Source organism: Coptis chinensis, chromosome 9 (assembly GCF_015680905.1).
Source record: "Coptis chinensis isolate HL-2020 chromosome 9, ASM1568090v1, whole genome shotgun sequence".
Classification (NCBI taxonomy): domain Eukaryota; kingdom Viridiplantae; phylum Streptophyta; class Magnoliopsida; order Ranunculales; family Ranunculaceae; genus Coptis; species Coptis chinensis.
Genome location: NC_141464.1, coordinates 7,694,575 through 7,715,531, shown reverse-complemented (window position 1 = coordinate 7,715,531; position 20,957 = coordinate 7,694,575). Strand labels below are relative to the sequence as shown.

Here is a 20,957-nt window from a genome sequence, read left to right as displayed (position 1 = left end):
TTATCTTCAAAACCAACTTTCGCGAATCTTGTAGCAAGCCCACGAAAAATAGACTGGCCTTGGCCTTATGTGGCGAGTCGCTAAGACACCGGAAAGCGAAGGGTGGTCCCTCTATGGCGAATGGTCGCCCTATTCTCTTGGAACCACGGGAAGTCGCTCCTTCGCTCTCATCCTCTGGCATTTCCAGCGCCCATTTAACGCCGTTTTTACGTCGACTCTGTTTTCTCTCCTCATGTGAGGGATAACTCCAACAATGCCCTACCCATGCTATTCTTGCTTATCAACCCATCAGACAGCAGAGTTTAGAACTCTGTTTCTAGGAAAGACATCATCATCATCCACACGCACGCACGCACAACTTGCAAAAACAGAACTATTTGCATTTTGAAAAGACCATCAAACGAAACAATGTTATTTTAAGGGAGATACATATTACACGCACTACTGGTCACTCGAAGAAATAGCTCGGAGAGATGGAACCAGGGGGCGTGGGGTTGCAATTTGGAAAATCTCTATTACTGTATTAGTAATTAGGAAGCACGCTCAATAGTTACAGCGGTCACTTCAGATTGGGATTCTGGTTTTCTAGAAGTTGCTTATGGACTGATTGTGAGACATTTTTGTTAGTTAAAAACAGAAACCACCATGTTTTTATAAGAGTTAGAAGAACTAGTTTGGTTTTGGAAAAGATGCAACTATTATCGAAGTGAGAGGCTGCGCCTGTGTTTTTCAGGAACAACTTCCTCTTAAAATTCCAATAGACATTCAGCTAAAACTCTCTCCCCTACAAAAGCATAGTGATGTTCTATATTTACTCACCGTTTTCCAAGAATCATGACTCTAACCAAACACACCTCGATTATTTTTTTCGCAGAAAAATTAGACACTACAGTCGGTTAGGCCCAATGACACAAGTTATGAAGCTAAAGATCAATCAAAATCTTTACAAGCTTAACATAAGTTAATTACAACTCTCAAAGCAATGCAGAATAGCAAAAATGGACCTAAATATTGTAAAATGAACATTTCTAAAGAAGTTACTACAACAAAATATACAAAGCACCCCCAAGCAAACTTGCAAAATGCAATTTGTTACTTCAAAAACTTGGAGATGACCTCTCAAAGAGTCGCAGACGGGATACAAGCCTGAAAAAGCAATTAAAACGTTATGGATGTTCTAGGATACAGAGCCTGAAAAAGCAATTAATCATTACAGACAGTAATTACGAATTTAAGTGAATCTCCACAGACCCCCACATAGAATCGTAGGTTTAAGGCTGCTGGTTGTCAATGAAATTTCTCTGACTTGCCAGTATAACAATCCAGCTCCATGGATTGCGTAAGGGAACTTGTAAGGAACCACAAGTCATTATATGAAAACCTAATAAATTATCTGCAATTCGTTGTCTCCTTATTTCTACATTGACCATGGATTAGATAATCCTAGGTTTGTTCTAACATAGACATTACTTCTTTTCCACACGACCAAATCTGAAAATAAGTCAGCGCCTTCTTTTTTGGACACATAAACACAACAACCTTTTCTGATCTGGTTGATGTGGAAAAGGGCCATCTACATCACAGGGATCAGTTTCCTAACCCATGTTTGCTTTTCTTTTGCAACATAGGTGTGTAGTAAATGGAGACCAGCGGACTGAGGGCACTTGATTTGAGTCGCTCACCATTTTTTATTTATTTATTTCATAGGTATCGATTTTTTTTCCGACAACGGTAATCGACTGGGATGTAATCGTACAGGGATTTGGGGCGTTATTATCAGCAAATACCATGTTACTTATTTTTTGGATGAATTGTTTCATCTTCTGGTAAACATTTGGTAACCATTCATAGTTCAATTACAAAATCAGTGAGACTTTGGATCTTGGAAGGTTTGAAGTGGCCTAGTGGAAAGTCCAAGGTCCACCCATCAGGTGTGCCACATTTAACATAGTAACCCAGTCATTACTTGAAACTTGATTAACCCTTTTGTCAATCTCACCTACTTGCATGTTATAAATGATGGAGAGCTAACCTGGAAAGTCTAAAACTGAAATCTCTGTCAATTTGACTCCTCCTCAGCAAAAGTTAGTAAGCATTTACGTTGAAGCAGCTACTGCACATTGAAGAAAGATGTTAAAAGATTATTTTTCTGAAGGAGAAAGAAATAAACAAAACTCTAAAAGTTGAGCCAATAACTAAATAAAGCCATAAAGGAACAAACCTGTGCTTTGGAAAGAGCCTGCTAAGCATACTTTTAGAATAACTAACAATATTAGCAGAAATTGCTGGAAGTCCATTCCTCTATCAAACTCAGGTTAATAACTTCAGCATAACTCAAAGGCGTGAGAAGTGGATTATCCTCTTCTTTCATATTTCTTTGCAAACTCCTTGAGTAGTAAATTCTGCCTAAAAGTCAAATACTTATCTAAACTAGTTTTAGCCCATTGCTGACAAAAGGATTCATCAGTAGGAACAAATGAGCTTAGTGGAAATGGGCCCTTCGGAGCTTTCTTCAATGAAACAAGAAACCTGTGACGAGGCCGAATTCTTTGATCTAAGGACAAGCTCAAGTACGTGGGATATTTGGTCAAGGATTGCACCTCATTTTTTAGTTCATTTACCAAGTACAAGTACTTGGGCTTAAGATTATCCTCCAACGATAGAGACAATACCTGTAAATATAGCCAAGAACTTCAATTCTGTAACAATTTCAGTAAGGGAATTATGGGAGTAACAAAATTGCAGCGTAGTAGAAAAGGAGTATAAATTAGATAAGATACATTAATTCTTTGGTAAATCAGTTTGCATGTTTCATGTTAATATCAACAAGTACAATTGGAGAAAACCTTAGGTGCTTTTAACTTTTAACACAAAGATAAACAGTTTTAAATACTTTGCAAATTAGGATGTTGGAAACTTCCATAACGAAGAGAATGTGCAGTTTCTGACCTGTGTGAGACTTGTCAATACTTTCAGAACCTCAGAATTACGCATTCCGATACTCCTCAGAAAGTTGATTCTTGGTAAAATTCCATCTTCGATGCTGTAATGGAGCAGCTGTGGATGTTTTCTGACCATCTTCACAATACTATCTTTGGGAGCCCCTAGTTCTTTTGAGAGAAAGCCAAAGCGGGTGCTCCAAGAGTTATCAATCCGTTGAACCAGGATTTGAGGACTCAGCTGCACAACTTTGCTCACATCACTTGTTTTAATACCAACCTCTTCAACCAAGTATCTGATAGTGGGCTTCAAAGACTGCTCGACGCTATAAGAGAATAAAGATGGAGCAGCACTAATTATATGACCAATTCTGGAATGTGGGACACCCAAATCCACCAAAAATGCAACATGGGACTTCAGATTGCTTTCCACGGTGTACTCTAGAATTTGTGGCTGCCTCAGAATTATCTTTCTGATATCTCTATGTTTGACACCAACACTTAACAAAAACTCCAACCTTTCTTGTGCTGATGTCACATTTATCTGAAGGGATGACATGTGTCTCTCATAGATTTGGACAAAGTGTGAGTCCTTAAGTCCAAATGTGCTCAGGTAATCAATAAGTGGAAACCATTTCTCATCTAAGTCTAGTTCTTCTGACAGTTGATGGAACCTGCTCTCTACAGGTTTCCCAATTTTCAGCTGCGATGATCAGAAGTAAATGAAGATCATCTGTATAGTTTTTTCATCTCAGATAAACTGTGAGACTTGACCCAACAGAAATTACAAAACTTTTACCACAAAGTACCTTTCCTCTGCTCCCGTTATCAATGGGACCTTTTCCCCTTTTTGTGTGTCTGTTGCCTGAATGAACAGAAACAAGTTAGTCCATAACTTCCTCACAATCTTGCGAACAAGTTCTAAGAGAATACCTTGATTTTTACTGGTTTTCTTCTCTGGATAACCAAAGTCTTCCTCTTCTGAGAGATCATCCTGATAAAATAGAACAATAGTTAAAATGTCGGTTTAATCCAGGAAAGAAGCGTCCTCTATACTTATTACATACAATTATGTATCAATTAAAATATAAGACTAGGTCGACTAACAAGAGAAAATTTAAGTTAACAATTATAGGATATATGCATCATACAACTGTTCCACATCAAAGAAAAGAGAGACAATACGTTCACCTAATATTTGTACTAGCAAGTAGCAAGGTCCTCATTACCAATGGTAGCTGGAATCAAGAAGAGTTAAATCTACCTCAAGGTCCTATCAAGCAGAAGATTCTTAGTACTGATATCAATGGATACTTACAAGATGACAAGGTGATATGAACTCCCACTCCTAATGGTATTTATTCCTATAAATCTGCATATCATGCATTGAGAATCCTTAAGGAAAAGGTAATATGATATAATCTAGTATGGGAAAAGTTTGTAATGCCTAGACACTCCTTCACCTCTCGGCAACTATTCTCAGACAATCTTCCTTATTTTTAGAATGCCCCTACAGCACACAAGTCCAGCTATAAACTTTAATAGTGAATGGCTTTTGTGTATCCTACTGATAGTGTTATGTGTGGAAGGAAATTTAGAATCACTAGTCAATCATGGCATGTACTGGCTAACAAGCTGTTAGTTGATATGAATATTTGTCTACAGGGCCTTCTAACCATAATAGTAAAGGATATCTACAGTGCTAGAGCATTAATCCAGTGCAGTCAAGCTAAATTATTTTTCCATTTATATATATATATTAAAGAAATGGACAAGACTTACAACATCAGAGAAGAAATCGTCGTCGTCCTCAGTATCAGTATCATAAGGAGATATAGGTTGACCATATCTTGACTTACGGTTGGGTTTGAGTAGTTTCGAGTTGGAATGTGTTGAGAGTACAACGAAACTACGGCAGGGGCGGCGGCATTTTCTAGTTCCATGGAGTAGTAGTAGTGCAGGGTCATCATTAGCAATGGGATTATTGGTATTAAGAGGAGGGTACTGGAATGAGTAGAGACAGATAAAAGTCATCGTGGGATACTGGAATAATTTCGAATTGAGAAAGAGGATATACCTCCTTCTATCTTGTTTTTTTTTTTCTCAGCTTAGTGGAGACGTGGACAGTGTCTGTTAAGTAGCCGTCGGTTAAACAAAATTTAACATTCTCATGTTTGACTTTCTGTATCTTCCTCATTTTACTTTTCATTTTTTACTTCGTTAGTTATGCTCATGGGCTTCTCCAGAGTCCAATCGCTACAGCCTGGTAGTCCAAATCAAAATTCAACAGAAAACAGTGGGACTTTTTCTCTTCAAATTTAAGAGAAAATAATACAAAAATGGGCTTCCAACCCCTCTAGTTACCATCTTTTAAAACTGCACAAAATTAGGCTCACAGACATAAATTGACTAGTGATTTTGGCTACAAGTTTCTTCAAGCCCTGGGAATCTATCGCTCTGAGGTCTACTCTTCTGGTAGTACGTGCTTGCCCTGTCTGCTCATCTGATCGAGAATCTCAAATCTGTTTAGCCTTGCTATCATCTGCTGGTCATTGTAGGGGAGCAATATCCCCACTAAGGAACATTGCAGACGAAGCACAAGCGACCTCAACGCATCGACCTCCAAGACCGATCTGCGAGCGACTCCTTACAAGTAGGTGTGTTTTGCAGACGAAGCACAAGCGACCTCAACGTGTCGATCTCCAAGACCGATCTGCGAGCGACTCCTTACAAGTAGGTGGTACGAACAAAGATACTTCAAGATCTAACACTTTGCCGGACGAACGCCCCGCCCCACCAGATGTAATCATTGCCAAAATCTTATTTGTGTTTCCCACCACGGAAATAGGGACTACCGCGCCAACTCCCAATCGGTATGACTTACACCAAAACCACTCCGGCCTCATTCCACGATCTCTACCCTACATTTGTACACAAAGGGTACACGTGTCGAAGGATCTCCACTCCCAAAATCCTATAAATACCATCTTTGGAACTACGTCCGGACTGATTCTTCTCTCCCCAAGAAAAGGAAAAACGAGAGAAGATCGTGGCGCGTTAAGCTCCACAAATGTACCTCGGTCCCATCAAAGTCCAAACCCATCTCGTCCTCCTCTCGTAATCGAGAAAACTAAAACGCTCCTTTACATTGGCGCCCTGTGGTTTTACGATTCTTGGAGAGCCACTTTAGATCGGTTCATCCATCTCTAACTCTCCCGACCCACGAAGCATGGTTAGCATAGAAGATCAAGTTGAACCTTGCCCACCGGTTAGGAATAACGAATGAGAGCATTTCCTTGCTTTCGGGGAGGAAAATGCTACTTTACGTGCTTTCGGTGGATAGTTATTAGCAACAACAAATTCGGCAACGGAGGCCGAACCACGGCATCAATGGCGTTAATCGGCGGCTTAACGAAGTTATCCCAAAGGATTGGCGGACCTCTGCGAAGAAGGACTTCGACCGCATTGTGCACAAGATGCTTAAGGCGTATCGCGCATCTCCGTTCACCGCAGAGGTCCCTCGATAAATCCTCTCCACCGCGACTTTATCCACCCACGCTTTCCCATGTATGGCGGCACATGCCACCCCGGTCGACATGTGGCTCGCTATATTCGAGTTTGGCACTCTACAGCTCACCCGAGTTTGATTATCTCCATTGCAGATTATTTCCGGCCCGGCCTCGAGGATGGCTCTCGATTGGTTCTTTTCAGCGAGTCGATTCTATAAACACTTTCGAGCGACTTCGGATTTGTTAAGCCCGGCCAATCGTCCCACAAAAGCGGAAGAAGGCGGATCTTGATTCTCTGTTTCAATTATCATTCAAGGAGGGCGAAACTATTAAATGAATTCCTAGGGCGGTTCAAGGCGAGCTGGCGTGCATGGAAAGTGGCTTGAAAGAATCTTTAAGCCACACCGGCCTTTTCGATGCTTCGTCGAAGTCGCGAAAACGGCGACCTAGCTAGGTCGTTGATGAAGGAACGCCGAGACACCTTTGTCCAGAAGCTCTACGCCTCGCGTGGACAAATACATCAAGTTGCAAGAAACTTTAAAACTCCATGGTTTAGCGAGAAAGCCACGAGGTCGCCCGAAGTCTCGGATCGTTCCCCGGGGCAAGAAGCGCCAGTCGCATGCCCCAAAGCGGTTCGTGCCGCGATCGGATAACAACGAGAGAATTCACTGTCGACCGTTCCCCGATCACATCTTGGATAAGATTAAAAGCGCGCCTCATTTTCCCGGCCAAACATCGGGCGGCCCCGGTCGACTGGCAAGCCTTTTTGTGCATTTCATAAAGCAAAGTGCCATGAAAGCCCGATGCATCTTTGGGGGCTCAAGCATTATCTCCAAGACACGGTGGAAGGCGGTTATATCAAACATTACACTAGCATTCGATGGCGACTGCGTCACAAGTTGATGGCTCGTCGTAATGCGTGGTCGGTCTCCACCTCACCATCACCGCCAAGGGGCACAGGCTCGTCCTCCGCGGTAGAGGGCGGCTCCGTGATCGTTCGTCCGTCCGAGAGAAGGCAACACTTCGTCCGATCGTGACAATGCTCGCACTATTCATGTGATTACCTTTCCGACGATTCCGTGACCTCTTCCCCGAGAAAAGGCGTCGGGTTGGCTCTTTCGAAGTCTATCATTTTACTTCCGCAGGCAGCTCCGCCCGCGTGGTTCAGTCGCGGCGTGGGCGATATCACTTTCCGCGAGGCCGACTTAAGCAAAGTCTGCCTTCCTCATAATAATAATAGCGTTTGGTCGTTCATGTCAAAATCGGCGGCCCCGGGCGATCAAAGCGGCGTCGATCGACCACAGCGGTTCTGTGACATCTTATTTTACCACACCATGCAAGAGATGAACCTCCCCAAGTCCGTTCGTCGACCCAATCGCCCCCCTTCACGGGTTCAATGGCTCCAGCCGAGCCCACCCATCGGTGACATTATCTTACCGATGTCGGTGGGCTCGAGAGGATAAGATTACCTGTAATACTTCGGTTCGCGTTCTCCGACGACAAAGTAAGCCATACAATGCCATCCTCGGACGTATTTGGATTCATCGGATCTGAGGCGATGCCGTCCACTTTACATCAAGTTCTCCGTTTCCCGGGACCTCGAGGCATGATGGAGCTTAGAAGCAATCAACTTGAAGCGTACCATTGTAACCCGGGTCAATCAACCGAATCGACCGCTCGTGAATTGCTTCCCACCATCACGGGGATCCCTCGGCTACACAATGGCACGTGACTTAGTCGCGACGTCCAACCCCGAACGCCAAGCGAACACCGGGGCTCTTACAAGCGAAAGTCCTCTCCATGCCGATACCGCGCACTTTCGCTCCCGAGTCCTCAATGCACCGGCGAAGACCTCTAGCTTTGACCCAACGGCGGTGGCCGTCGATTAAAGTTTGAAAGTTTCGTCTCCGCCGGCCCATGCCGCATGCGCGCCCGCCAGGTGCCAATAGCAGCCGCATCCATCAATGTGTTTTGCAGCCGGGTCCCACTCCCGGTTCGTGGCTACCCCCGGCGGCGTTGCGAACAATTAACTCCACCATCAAATGACCCGGTCGGATCGTCCACCAGCCGGTTCAGCCGCTTCTGCGGAAGTGAGTTAAGCCAAGTAGTGCCCGCCACGGTTGTAAAACCCCGGTGGCGAAAAAAGAAAAAGTGAATCTTGGCACGTAAGGCGACCGAAGTTTGTATATATAGGGGCTAACCTCGACCCCCACTCGGATCCCAACTTGTAAATTTCTTATCAATGAATAAAGATGTTTTGCTTGGTCGGTATATATCGATGTGCCGGAATCGATCCTAACCTCGCTTGCCACAAATTAAACGTGAACCCCAATGCTAGACCCGGTCAGACAACGCGACCTCGTCGACTATCCCTGCGCTTTCAAAAAGCCATCAATGACGAGGTCGAAAAACTCAAGCAAGTCGGTTTCATCGAAAGGTAGACTACCCCGAGTGGATTGCCAATATTGTTGCCGTCCCCCAAAAGAATGGCAGCGCGGTTAAACTTATCGTCGATTTCACAAATGTCAATCGGGCCACGCCTAAAGATAGCTTTCCGCACCTCGCGTTGACCCGGTAATTCGACCAAACCTGTGGTCATGAACTCCTCTCCTTTATGGATCGCGTCGATGGGTACAACCAAATCCCACTCGCCAAGGAAGATCAAGAGAAGACTTAGTTCATTCTGGACAAAGGGATCTATTGTTACAACGTCCTCCCGTTCGGTCACGAAGAACGGAGCGACATACCAACGCCTAGTCACGGATATGTTCCAAGACATGTTAGCGACACCATGGAGGTCTACATTGGCGACATGGTGGTCAAAAGCAAAAAGGCGGTGATCACCTCACCCACCTAGAACAAAAGCGTTCTCCGGACTTCACGCCGTCACGGGCATGAAGTTGAACCCGAAAAATGCCTCTTTGGGGCGTCCTCCGACAAGTTTTTAGGGTATCGGTGTCGCGGTAGCGGATCGAGGCAAATCGACCCGGATCCGGCGTTCTTAGATATGCCCGATCCACGCACAAAAAACAGAATCTGAAGTTGTCCGGGAATGGTCGCGCGGCTCAACCGGTTCATATCAAGGGCCTCGGATAAATGTAGACCGTTCTGCGGCTCCTCAAAAAGGCGAGCCGTTCTCATGGAAGCGATCAATGTCATCATGCATTAAGCTACTCTCAAAGAGTATCTCACCACGCCTCCGTCTTAGCCAAACCGTATATGGAGAGACACCGGGCTTTATCGGCCGTTTTCGATTTAGCCATCAGCTTCGGTTCTCTTTAAAGAGGAGAACAATTCAGAGAAGCCGATCTACTTCACGAAGTAAGACACTCACGCCAGGTAAAAAGAATTACTCCTTCACGGAGCGAGCCATCCTTGCTTTGTTGTATTCCTACGGAAGTTCGGGCCGTACTTTCAAGCACATCAAATCAAAGTTTTTACCGACCTTCCATTGAAGAAAGTCCTTCACAAAGAAAACAAGACTACTCGAATGGCAGTTTGGGCGAAAGAACTCGGAGAACACCACATAGAGTTCGTCCCCGCGCTTACCGAAAAAGGTCGGTCGTCGCCCGATTTCCTAGCAGATTTCCCGGTCGAGGACCCCAACTGGGAACAAGAAACCGAGCTCCCAGACACAAAAACGGGAGTCAAATCGCCTTGGTCTCTCTTTGTGGATGGTTCGAGTAATCTCGGTGGAAGCGGCATCGGAGTCGTCTTAGTTTCCCCGGCGGAAATATGATTGAAAAGTCGATCCGCATTGATTTTGCAACTTCCAACAATGAAGCGGAGTCAAAGCGCTAATTAGGGGACTAAGGATGGCCGCAGGCTTCGGTTGTCGAAGAGCTCCAAGTCTTTAGTGACTTCATGGCCCGTGGTTCGCCCGGTTGCAAAAGAGTACACTACCCACGAAGGTAACCTTTCCAAGTATCTTGGTCGTTCATCAGTTATTGCCTTCTTTTAAGCAGGTACACATACATCATTTCTTGCGTGAGGAGAACCGCCACGCAGACAGTTTAGCTTATTTGGCTACCCAGACCCCGAGCTGCGTTCCCCGACAAGTTCTCATAGAAGTCATCGACCGACCTGCATACCAAGTCGACCACACCTTGATGATAAGCGACCTATTTCCTCTCTCCGCCAGTCAGTTGAGCCAAACATGGATGCAGCCCATCATCGATTATATCCAAGACGCGGCCGCGCCCGAGGAGGCGTGCCAAGGCCAGGCGGTCTCTTATCAAGCTTCGGCGTTATTGTTTAGTCCAAAACAAGCTATTCAGAAATCCGGTGGCCCACACTTACGATGCATTACCCGAGCGAGGTCAATTGATTTTTGAAAATCCACGGGCGAATGTGGAAATCACGCCCGTGACGCTCGTTAGCTCACAAGGCCATCTCTCGAGGATATTTCGGCCCCGATGCGGTCGATGCTAAAGCATCGTCCTCAAATGTCTCAAATGCCAAACGCGTTAGGCCCGCAATATCATCCACTGCTTTCATGGCCCGATCGGCATAAGCGAGCCGTGGCCATTTCACATGTGGGGCATGGACATCATGGGACCATTCATTCCACGAAAAATCTTGGCTTCCGCTTTGTCCTAGCTGCAACCCGACTACTTCACCAAGTGGGTCGAGGCCATTCCTCTCGCCGCGTCAAAAGAGTCCCATGTCCGAAACTTCATGCGGACTCACATTATCACCGATTTGGTTTACCACATACACTAGTAATGGACAATGGGCCTCAATTCAAAGGCCGAGCACGGTTAAAGAGTTCCTAGCCAAGTGGAAGATCATTCATCGTTCTCTACTCCAAGATGCGCTTTCGAGAGTAACGGCGAAGCCGATAACAAAGCAATCTTGGAAAATTTGAAGAAAAGATTGAAAAGAATAAGAGCCAATGGCCAAACCGGTTGGAAAACATTCTATGGGCTCACCGCACCCGCGGCTTCGCTCGATCTTGGCGAAGTCGCCATTCTCCTTATGTTATGGCACGAAGCCGTAATTCCCACCGAAATGTGACCGTCACTACAACTCGATCGTAACTTGTTGAGTCGGGGGGCATAACGACTCCGTGTTATCACGAGGCGTCGACTGTTGGAAGAAAAAGCGAGACTTAGCTGCCGGTCCGAGTCGCATCTTACCCGGAAACTCAAAGAACTCCTACAATAAGCGAGTTCATCCTAGGTCTTTTCAACACGGAGACCTAGTACTCAAAAAAGACGCGGGGCGATTCCAAGTTAGCACCCATGGGGAAGGCCCCTACATCGTGGAACGCGTGGTCGTTGGCAATGGAGCATCTTGGATAAGAACCCAAGAGGGGAAGATGTTGCCTCGACCTTGGAATACTTATCTACCGAAAAAAAATATCGATGGCGCCATTCATGTTGTAAATCTTTGTTCACATTAATGTAAGACAAGTTTTTGTCTTTGACCGATACTATCTACTCCATTTAATTGTATTGGTACGGCTCGCGGGCTACTTAGCCTCTCCAATTCTTGTAACGCGTCGAGGACCTATATTTCTAGGATCGACTAAAGCGAACGCTCTCTCGGTGAAGGCGCATGACTCTCCGGAGCTCACGGGCTACTTAGCCTCTCCAATTCTTGTAACGTCGAGGACTTATATTTCTAGGATCGACTAAAGCGAGAACGCTCTCAGCGAGCAGACAGCTCTCAGGAGCTCACAGGCTACTTAGCCTCTCCAATTCTTGTAACGTCGAGGACCTATATTTCTAGGATCGACTAAAGCGAAACCTCGAGGACCTCGGATCGAAAGCGCGGCGGCTCTCGGGGGAGCTCACGGGCTACATAGCCTCTCCAATTCTTGTAACGCGTCGAGGACCTATATTTCTAGGATCGACTAAAGCGAAGAACGCTCGGCGAAAGGCGCGACTCTCGGGAGCTCCACGGGCTACATAGCCTCTCCAATTCTTAACGTCGAGGGACCTATATTTCTAGGATCGACTAAAGCGAGCGGCTCTCGGTAAAGCGCACTCTCGGGGAGCTCACGGGCTACTTAGCCTCTCAATTCTTGTAACGTCGAGGACCTATATTTCTAGGATCGACTAAAGCGAGAACGCTCACCGGAAAGCGCATGACTCGGGGAGCTCACGGGCTACTTAGCCTCTCCAATTCTTGTAACGTCGAGGACCTATATTTCTAGGATCGACTAAAGCTTGGCGAACGCCTCGGTAATGAGCGCGACTCTCGGGGAGCTCACAAGCTACTTAGCCTCTCCAATTCTTGTAGCGTCGAAGGACCTATATTTCTAGGATCGACTAAAACGAAACGCTCTCCACGAGCAAACACTTTCGACTATCGCAAGCTACATGCATCATACCGCGAACACATAACATGCATGCGAAACCTGACCAATAACAATATTCGATCAAGCATTGCAATAGATATGCCCACCGATCTGGCTGGGATTACCCGGAAAATCCAGATCGGCGTCTCATACAAAATAAACAAAATATAGAACCGCTTTTCGCTTTGGAAACCGTCCTCGAACAAAAGGACTGCTTTCGGGCAAAGCCCGAAAACACCCTCTATTGTTTGCTCGTATAAGAGAGAAATGTAGACTACACTCACAACTTAAGATCGACGAGTCGGATGGCGATCACCTTATCAATTCTCGGTAATGACATGCTTGTCTTCCGGGTTGCGCTAGTCGAAGCGGTATGCGGAAATGACCTCGGCCACCACACATTTTCGGGCTTTTCTTCCTCGCCCGGCAATCGTTTTCCTCGGTGTGTCATACTTTTTTCGTCCAGGCGGCATAAACGTCGTCAGAACTTCGATATCGCCTTCTTAAGGCTTTTCGCCCACCTTCCGACATTTCTTCGCATAAGCATCCTGACAACCAATTCCCTTTTTCAAATCGGTCACATCCGTCACCCGATCTGGCGTTCTCGGCGATTCACGTTACGGTACTTGGTGGACATCACTTCTAGTTTCTTCTTGTCCACCCCCACGCATTTCGCGTCAACCCGACTCCGCGTCGGGGTTCCCACTAGTCTCGAGCGCGCTGCCGCGGCATCTTTCGGCTTATCATACCACAAAGAAACCGCATGAACCGCGGTTAGACCACCGACTCCACTCGAAAGTCGGTTTGGCCGACTTAAGCTATCGGGAACTCACCAAACAAGCGGCCATATCCATCGTCCCCGGTAGTGTCCCCATGTCCTCGTCCTCGACCTCTGCTTTATCACCATCTAGCACAATCCGCCCGAGCGCTAAGTTATATATGGGAGCCGAGTGGAAGCTTCTGATCCGGCGTTTTACCATCCGCTTCTTCCCGTCTTCCCGGGTAGTAGAATTAAACCCCATCCTTACATGGCGGGGCCGAACTCTCACCAGAATCGGGCGATCTTGCCCCAACTTCGTTGTGCTCTCGGCCAAAAGCGACCGATGGTTTCACCCACTTTCGGCGTGGCGACTCAATACAATGCCGCCCGGCCAGGCGACTATCTCTCCTCGATTCGTTTATGACCGCCCGTTTTTCCATCGCAACCTTTCTCTTCCCCCGATCGCCATGAACATGAGGCTCAAACTCCATTTCCTCCATTGATAGTGGCGGCGTTTCTCTCACAAGCGCCGCGACATCTAGCCATCCTAACCTAGCGGCAAAGTTACGGCGGCTTCGTTAACACTTTACTCTAGGTATTTCTCAAATGGAATAACATTTACAAAGAAGGAATCACGTGCACGGTGAAGAAGCAAGAAGAGCGAGAACGGCGGTGGTAGAAGCGAAGAAGAAGACAGAGAAGCGTATTCACTTCAACGATGGCCAAATACCTTGATGGTATCGCGAAGAACCGTTTATATTCCTTAGGAAACGTCTTTTCCTAGGCCTCATAATTGCCTTGAGGCGCCAAAACGCCATCTGCCCGCCATCATTATGTCCCCACGAACCCCTCGCCTCCTACCGTGTCGCATGACGCGTGAAGAAACACCGGTTTGCCGCCGAATAATACATCGCAATTCGAACAACGTCTCCGGCGGTATAACCCAATGGCCGGGGCGCTTCATCCAAAAACTTACCAGTCATCAGCAGCTAAGTGGTCACCGCAACGCATCTACCACGTTCTGTTATGCGCAGTCTAATCACAATCAGCTATGATCAAGCAAACGAGTCAAGCACACAAAGCAAAACATATAGCCAGCACCGCATGAAAACAAGGAACGACCTGGTTTACCAGTTTTCTTATACAGATCGTTGTTTAGCCGAGTTGCTGAGACTACTCAGGAAATCCAACCCGGCTACACAAATAGTAACATCACATGGTTACCCCGAAGTAGCACGGGGTACCAGCTTGCTCAAGAGCATAGTATAACAACACAAGAAAAGCGAACTGCCCAGGTTACCCCAGGAAACCAGTTCTATTGTATCACAGCATATAAGCTGACAAGAAACAAAAAATAAATTCACAGCTCGCCCTCCATGGGCACCACAGTCAGTTCGCCAGGCTCAAACGCTTCATCAACCTCGGCCCTTCCCTCCACTTCGATCGATATCCCGTCCGTTCTAAACTCATCGGTAGCGTCGGTGCGGCGGTTTTCGACCGGACACCACGGTTTACGGTATGATCAAGGAGGACCCAATCGCCCAACCGACGTCTCCTCGCATTTTGTTCCATTCGTAGTGCGGGGCGTCAGCGGCGTCGTGTTCCTCCTTCAAAGCTTTGTAATCCATTTCCGATCTCCGTGAGTCGACATCCAGATTGTCGTGCGCCTTTAGTAGTAGCGTCACGAGCAACTTTCTTCGGTCGGGGGTATAATCGTTGACCTCCCATTTCCACGATTCGCGGCGAAACGTTACCTTCATCTCCTTCTAACTTCGCCCGGATCTTCAAATTTTCGTGTCTTTCGGCATCTTCGACCAGTCGAGCTTCATGTGCCTTCCTTCCGGGACCCTCGAGCTCATCACGCTCCATCTTGGCCGCGTCCCGCCGCGTTTTCAGCTCTTAACTTCAACCGGCCACGGACTCCCTATCTGTTTTCAAATAACTGCGCAATCTCTTTCAACTTTTGGAAGCGTGACAAAATTGCCACAATGCACACACGCAAAACGGATCAAAGCAACGAACATAGGTTAACATACTATACTAACGGACGATAATTCATTACCGGACATTCGCGCGATTTCCATCCGGCGTATGGTATCCGCCCGATCCCTTCTCATCCATTCCTTGCGGTTCCCATCCGAGGCGATCTTTCGACAAAGCGGGCGCTACCTTACTCGACCTAAAGGCTGCGATCGGTGCGCTTTACGATTCATTTGCCCCGCGTGCTTTCGTCCGGTACACAAATTGGGCCTCCAACTCATCGCCACTCACAGCCGCTTTTCCACTCGCCTTACGGGGAGCCTTCGCTTTCACCAGCGGACTGGGTTCCCGTCCTTGTCGAGGCGGACTAGATCCCGCACCGAAGGTGGCCAAGTCCATGACCTGCTCAGGACGCGCCCGATTCCGGCGCCCACCGCTAGCACCACCTCCTCCACTCGAGCCCTCCCCCAAGGCATGTCGCACCACTTTAGTCATTCGAGCTCCCTCTGGCTCAGCCACTTCAACTCTCCTCTTCTCCGACCTACCCCTGGGAGGAGCAGCGAAAGCTACAGTCTCCAACTCCACAGGAGCATCAATGGTCAGTCCTCCGGGATAAAAGCTCGAGCTACCGGCCCCGCGCCTCCACAACAACAGGCCTTCGAGGCGCCCCGCCCGGTCTCGGTCCTCCGTGTTATCGGATCACTTGCGGCTTCTCCATCACCCCCGCCGTCCGACTTAGAGCTCGCTCCTTTTGCACCTTCCTCTTCTCGGGATCGCGGCACCTCCTTTTCCTCAAAGAAATGAGCAAACTCAGGAAGCTTAGCTCGCTTTTGTTCCCGACTCAACCGTCGCGAACCTTTCTATCTCCCCACGATCGGTTCGAGTCCGCCGCGGGAATATCTGCAAACAAAACAAAGAGATGAACCCGGTTAGAGGAGCGATGGCCCACCCACTAACACAACAAGAGGGAAGCCAATCCTACCCAATCGGGCTAGACTACACATCCTAGTTCGCAACCTACATCCATCGGCACGGTGGTTGCCCACTAGCAACAAATGGCCTCCTCGTCCCGGCCTCATTGCTTACACCATCAAGCCGCCAGCCCGAACGCGCGTCGGCATGGTTTGCAAGCTAAAGTTCGATTACCGGACCGCCTCATTCGTAATGCTCTATTATGTCGGACACACCTATGTGGAATTCCCACTCGCATTTAACAGATTGAACACCACGAATAGTCGCCGGTGTTGCCAACGAATCGACATGGAGACTTCCCACAATAACTCAAGAAGTCACAAACCAATTTCGAATCCGGTAGGTGCATGAACGCTCTCCGGTGACCTTCACATATGATTACTCCACCATTCGAGGCTCGTACCCCTCACTCTGAACATTTTCACTCAGCCTAGGTTCAGATATTTCCCGTGTCGGGCACATTAATCCCATCTGGCTCGCTTTCGCTCGAAAACGAAATGTGGCCGGCCCGATTTACACTCTTGGGGGTGGGTCACTGGCTGGCGCCATCCTCCTCGACCAGACGTACTAGCCACCTCATCCTCTGACCCAGATCGGCTATTAACCTCCTCTACCCTAACTTCTTCTTCCACTACAGTCCGATCATCACCGCCGCTCAACGAATCCTCATCCTCTTCTTCATACTCTCCACAGCTCAGTGAAACCTCCCGTACCTCTTCCGAACGAGTGTCATCAGAATCCGACATTGTAATGTCACCTTATTCTCGAATCACCAAACCCTAAACCCTATAACCTAACACTGACCTACCAACTTAATAAACCCTACTGGAACGAGAAGAAAGCAAAGCGAAAATGAAAAGCAAACAGCAACAGAAGCACTCACCTGCAAAGCCCTCGCTTGCGTTTTTTGCGGAAGAAGAAGCCTGGAAATGCCTTTTTGGTTGCCTCAATTTTGATTTTGCACAACCGCCTGTTCAGTTCCCAAGAAGTTATGATTACGGCCTATGATATAGCCCACACACGTGTCCAAGGAACTGTCTTTTCCTGACTTCCGAATACCGCGGCGACACGATTCCTTTCCAACTGCTATGATTCTGTCACGTGCCAGCAACACGCAAAAATTTTCTTTCCCGCCAGTTTCCAACTCAGCGGCATCCCAAACAGAACGATCTCCATAGCTCGCTCATGCTTCACCCAAGTGTTGAGTCTTCTCTCAGCAGATCGCCTGCATGAACCCGACCCATTCTAATCGAGAGAGGTGTGGTAGGGAGCAATATCCCCACTAAGGAACATTGCGGATGAAGCCTGGCGACCTCAACGATCGACCTCCAAGACCGATCTGCGGCGACTCCTTACAAGTAGGTGTGTTTTTGCGACGAAGCACAATGCGACCTCAACGTGTCGATCTCCAAGACCGATCTGCGGCGACTCGCCTTACAAGTAGGTGGTACGAACAAAGATACTTCAAGAAACACTTTGCGGATCTGAGTAACGCCCACCGGATGTAATCATTGCCAAAATCTTATTTGTGTTTCCCACCACCGGAAATAGGGACTACCGCCAACTCCCAATCGTAGTATGACTTACACCAAAACCACTCCAAAGACTCATTCACGATCTCTACCCTACATTTGTACACAAAAGGGTACACGTGTCCGAAGGATCTCCACCCCCAAAATCCTATAAATACCATCTACCTGGAACTACGTCCGACTGATTCTTCTCTCCCTAAGAAAAGGAAAACGAGAGAAGATCGTGGGCGGTTAAAGCTCCACAAATGACCTCGGTCCCATCCAAAGTCCAAACCCATCTCGTCCTCCTCTACTGTAATCAGGAGAAAACTAAAACGCTCCTTTACAGTCATCCCTTTCATTCAAGCTGATGGTAACTGGAATCATAAATATGATGGGGCAATGAGGAAATAAATAGAGGCTGCCTACGTATCTCTCAAGAGAAAAAGCTGGGTGAATAGTAATTTCAGTTTTAGGGCAAAAATGAGCTGCTATCATTAATAATTTTGGTTTTAGAGCATTGACGTCAGTAAGTTATTTTTTATTAATACCAATTATGACATTCTTCTCCATCTAGCAAAAAAACCTCCAACTAAAAACTTGTAAATATTTTTGAGATCTAGTTGTTTACTTTTTTGAACTAAAACTAGTTGATTTGTGTGTTGTGATTAGTGATTTAAACTATAATAAAACATCTTATTCTTTTATGACAATTACTCTTTTCACTTTACAATTTATTTTTTCATTTTTCAATTATAGATTATTGATAATTGAATAATAATTTGGTCGATTTCGGCACCGATTCAACAAGCAATTGAATTTCTTTTTCAAATCTTCGAATCTTGTGTTAATCAATTGTGTGATTTATCTCGATTTCGATATTGTTGTTGTCGATGATATTTTTAAGTTTGGAGTAGTAGTAGTTTGATACATATGCAAACACAGCTATACATGTGTACAACACACATGCAAACACCACTATGCATATGTATATGAACATGCAAATACCACTATACATGTGTGCAATAAATATGCACACACCACAAAACATGTGTACAACATACATGCAAACACCACGATACATGTGTACAACACACAGAAAAGAGAACAGAGGAGAGAGAGAGAGAGAGAAACAATAATATATATATCGCCATAAGTACGTACAAGCAATATAAATCGATCAACAAACCTTAACAAAATCACTAAATTATCCCTATATAACTTCCTGATTATTACAACGGTCAACCGGATTGTTCAATGTCTTTGGATTTTAATTTTGATTATAAAGGCCGGGTCTCTCATTCAACGTAACCTAACTTTTAAAATGGTGATGTGACCCTCTATTTTGAGGACTTGCATTGGTGATACAATTATGTCTGTGTTACCTAAGGCCTAATTGGGAACAGTTGACATTATTGAGGGCCTGTTTAGGAAATCATCTTTTGGACAGTAGATATGAAGTAAATAGGTCCTCGGGGCCCAATGCTCGAAGCTGTCAAGTTTCACTCAGTGAATGGGCCTGTTGGGCACAGAACCAGATCCAGAAACCCATCCGACTATTTACATTGGATTTTTAGAAGTTTGAAGATTTCATTCGTTCACTAGAGTGAGAGAGAGAGAGAGAGACAAAGATGAACACTGACATCACAGCGTCGACAAAACCGGAGTACCCAGTCGTCGATCGAAACCCACCATTCACTAAAACAGTAGCCAATTTCAACACACTCGATTACCTCCGCTTTACAACTATCACCGGAATCTCCGTCACTGTCGGTTACCTATCTGGTATATACATTTCTCATTTTTTTTTCTCGATTTCTTTAAATTAATTAATTGATGGGCTTTTCTTTTTAATTTAGGAATAAAGCCCAACATTCGAGGCCCATCAATGGTTACAGGTGGATTAATTGGACTTTTGGGTGGATTTATGTATGCTTATCAAAACTCAGCTGGCAGACTTATGGGATTTTTTCCTAATGATGATGAGGTAGCTCATTTCAAGGAACATAAACTTCATTTATCTAAAAACTAGGTGGTTTTGTTACAAACATTGTCAACTGTTATCATGTCTTTTAATAATCTGTAACTTGGCAGCTACTTGTTTGAAAACTGCTCTTAAGTTTCACATGTTTGGATATGTTCAATTTGTTCCAGTAATTTTTGGTTATATGTGTGCCCGTTTGTTTGTGTTTTCCTCTACTGGTAGGACTTATAAGATATTAAGATAGTTGACTATGCTAAGAAGATCTATGCTTCTTGGAGGAACTTTAGTTGTAGGTTATAACTTAATATCAATGAGGTTCTTAGAGTGTTTTACCACCTTGCTTGATTGAACCACCGACGCGGACGATTGTTAGAGTACAGTTATATGCTGTTACGTGGACCATTTGGCTGGAAACTGGAAAAAAAAGTAGCGATTTAGATTTTAGAGCATTTTATCTGTAGTTGAAAATGTAGACTATGGGGTTGCGTCTCTCACCTTCCTACTATTAGAAAACTGAGATTTGATTCTATTGTAACTTAATGGGAAGCTGCTGTACAATAACTTCTGGTTTGTGGATGGTTTGTTACACTATGTTGACTTGCTAAACGGAGAAGAAAGTTGAGGCTTTGTTGTTGACTTTAAATTCGATTATGTTCACTCATTTATATGATTGTTATTATTGTTTCTCATGATTTTGTCAAACACAAAACCTTATAGAGCTTGTTCTTCTAGTCCATAAGATAGAATGTATATATGTCCAATTTTGATTTTGAGTAGAATTTAGTCTAAGTTTTACCTTTCACAAAATATTTTTGCTTAATAGTGGCGTTGTAAACTTGATATTGGCTTTCGTACCTGTTTTTTCTAACCATTCCATTTGACATCTCCTATCTTCTCTTGTTCCTTGTTAACTAAGCAATTTGCTGATAAATATCACAAATTTATTTAAAAATAAAAAATAGCTTTTAGGTAGACAGCAAAATAATGTTGAATGTAGA

The 20,957-nt window shown here is 45.6% G+C and overlaps 2 protein-coding genes across 3 annotated transcripts; one reads left to right on the top strand and one right to left on the bottom strand.

Annotated features, from left to right (window-relative positions):
- Positions 1-918: 918 nt before the first annotated feature.
- Positions 919-5,062, bottom strand: LOC147474642 (Mitochondrial transcription termination factor family protein). 2 transcript variants are annotated; one of them, XM_086584280.1, is made up of 7 exons: positions 4,722-5,059; positions 3,873-3,933; positions 3,749-3,804; positions 2,950-3,642; positions 2,222-2,672; positions 2,033-2,113; positions 919-1,146 (listed from the first exon to the last, which is right to left on the bottom strand). In XM_086584280.1, exons 1-5 carry the CDS (start codon positions 4,971-4,973, stop codon positions 2,355-2,357), a joined length of 1,380 nt encoding a protein of 459 aa, XP_086440406.1. In that variant the 5' UTR covers positions 4,974-5,059; the 3' UTR covers positions 919-1,146; positions 2,033-2,113; positions 2,222-2,354. The 2 variants fall into 2 exon arrangements, with proteins under 2 accessions (XP_086440406.1, XP_086440407.1); XM_086584281.1 differs by lacking the exon at positions 2,222-2,672 and having other exon boundaries at positions 4,722-5,062.
- Positions 5,063-19,542: 14,480 nt separating this feature from the next.
- LOC147474641 (NADH-ubiquinone oxidoreductase) lies at positions 19,543-20,162 on the top strand. Its single transcript, XM_086582215.1, has 2 exons — positions 19,543-19,760; positions 19,835-20,162. Exons 1-2 carry the CDS (start codon positions 19,607-19,609, stop codon positions 20,005-20,007), a joined length of 327 nt encoding a protein of 108 aa, XP_086438341.1. The 5' UTR covers positions 19,543-19,606; the 3' UTR covers positions 20,008-20,162.
- Positions 20,163-20,957: the final 795 nt, after the last annotated feature.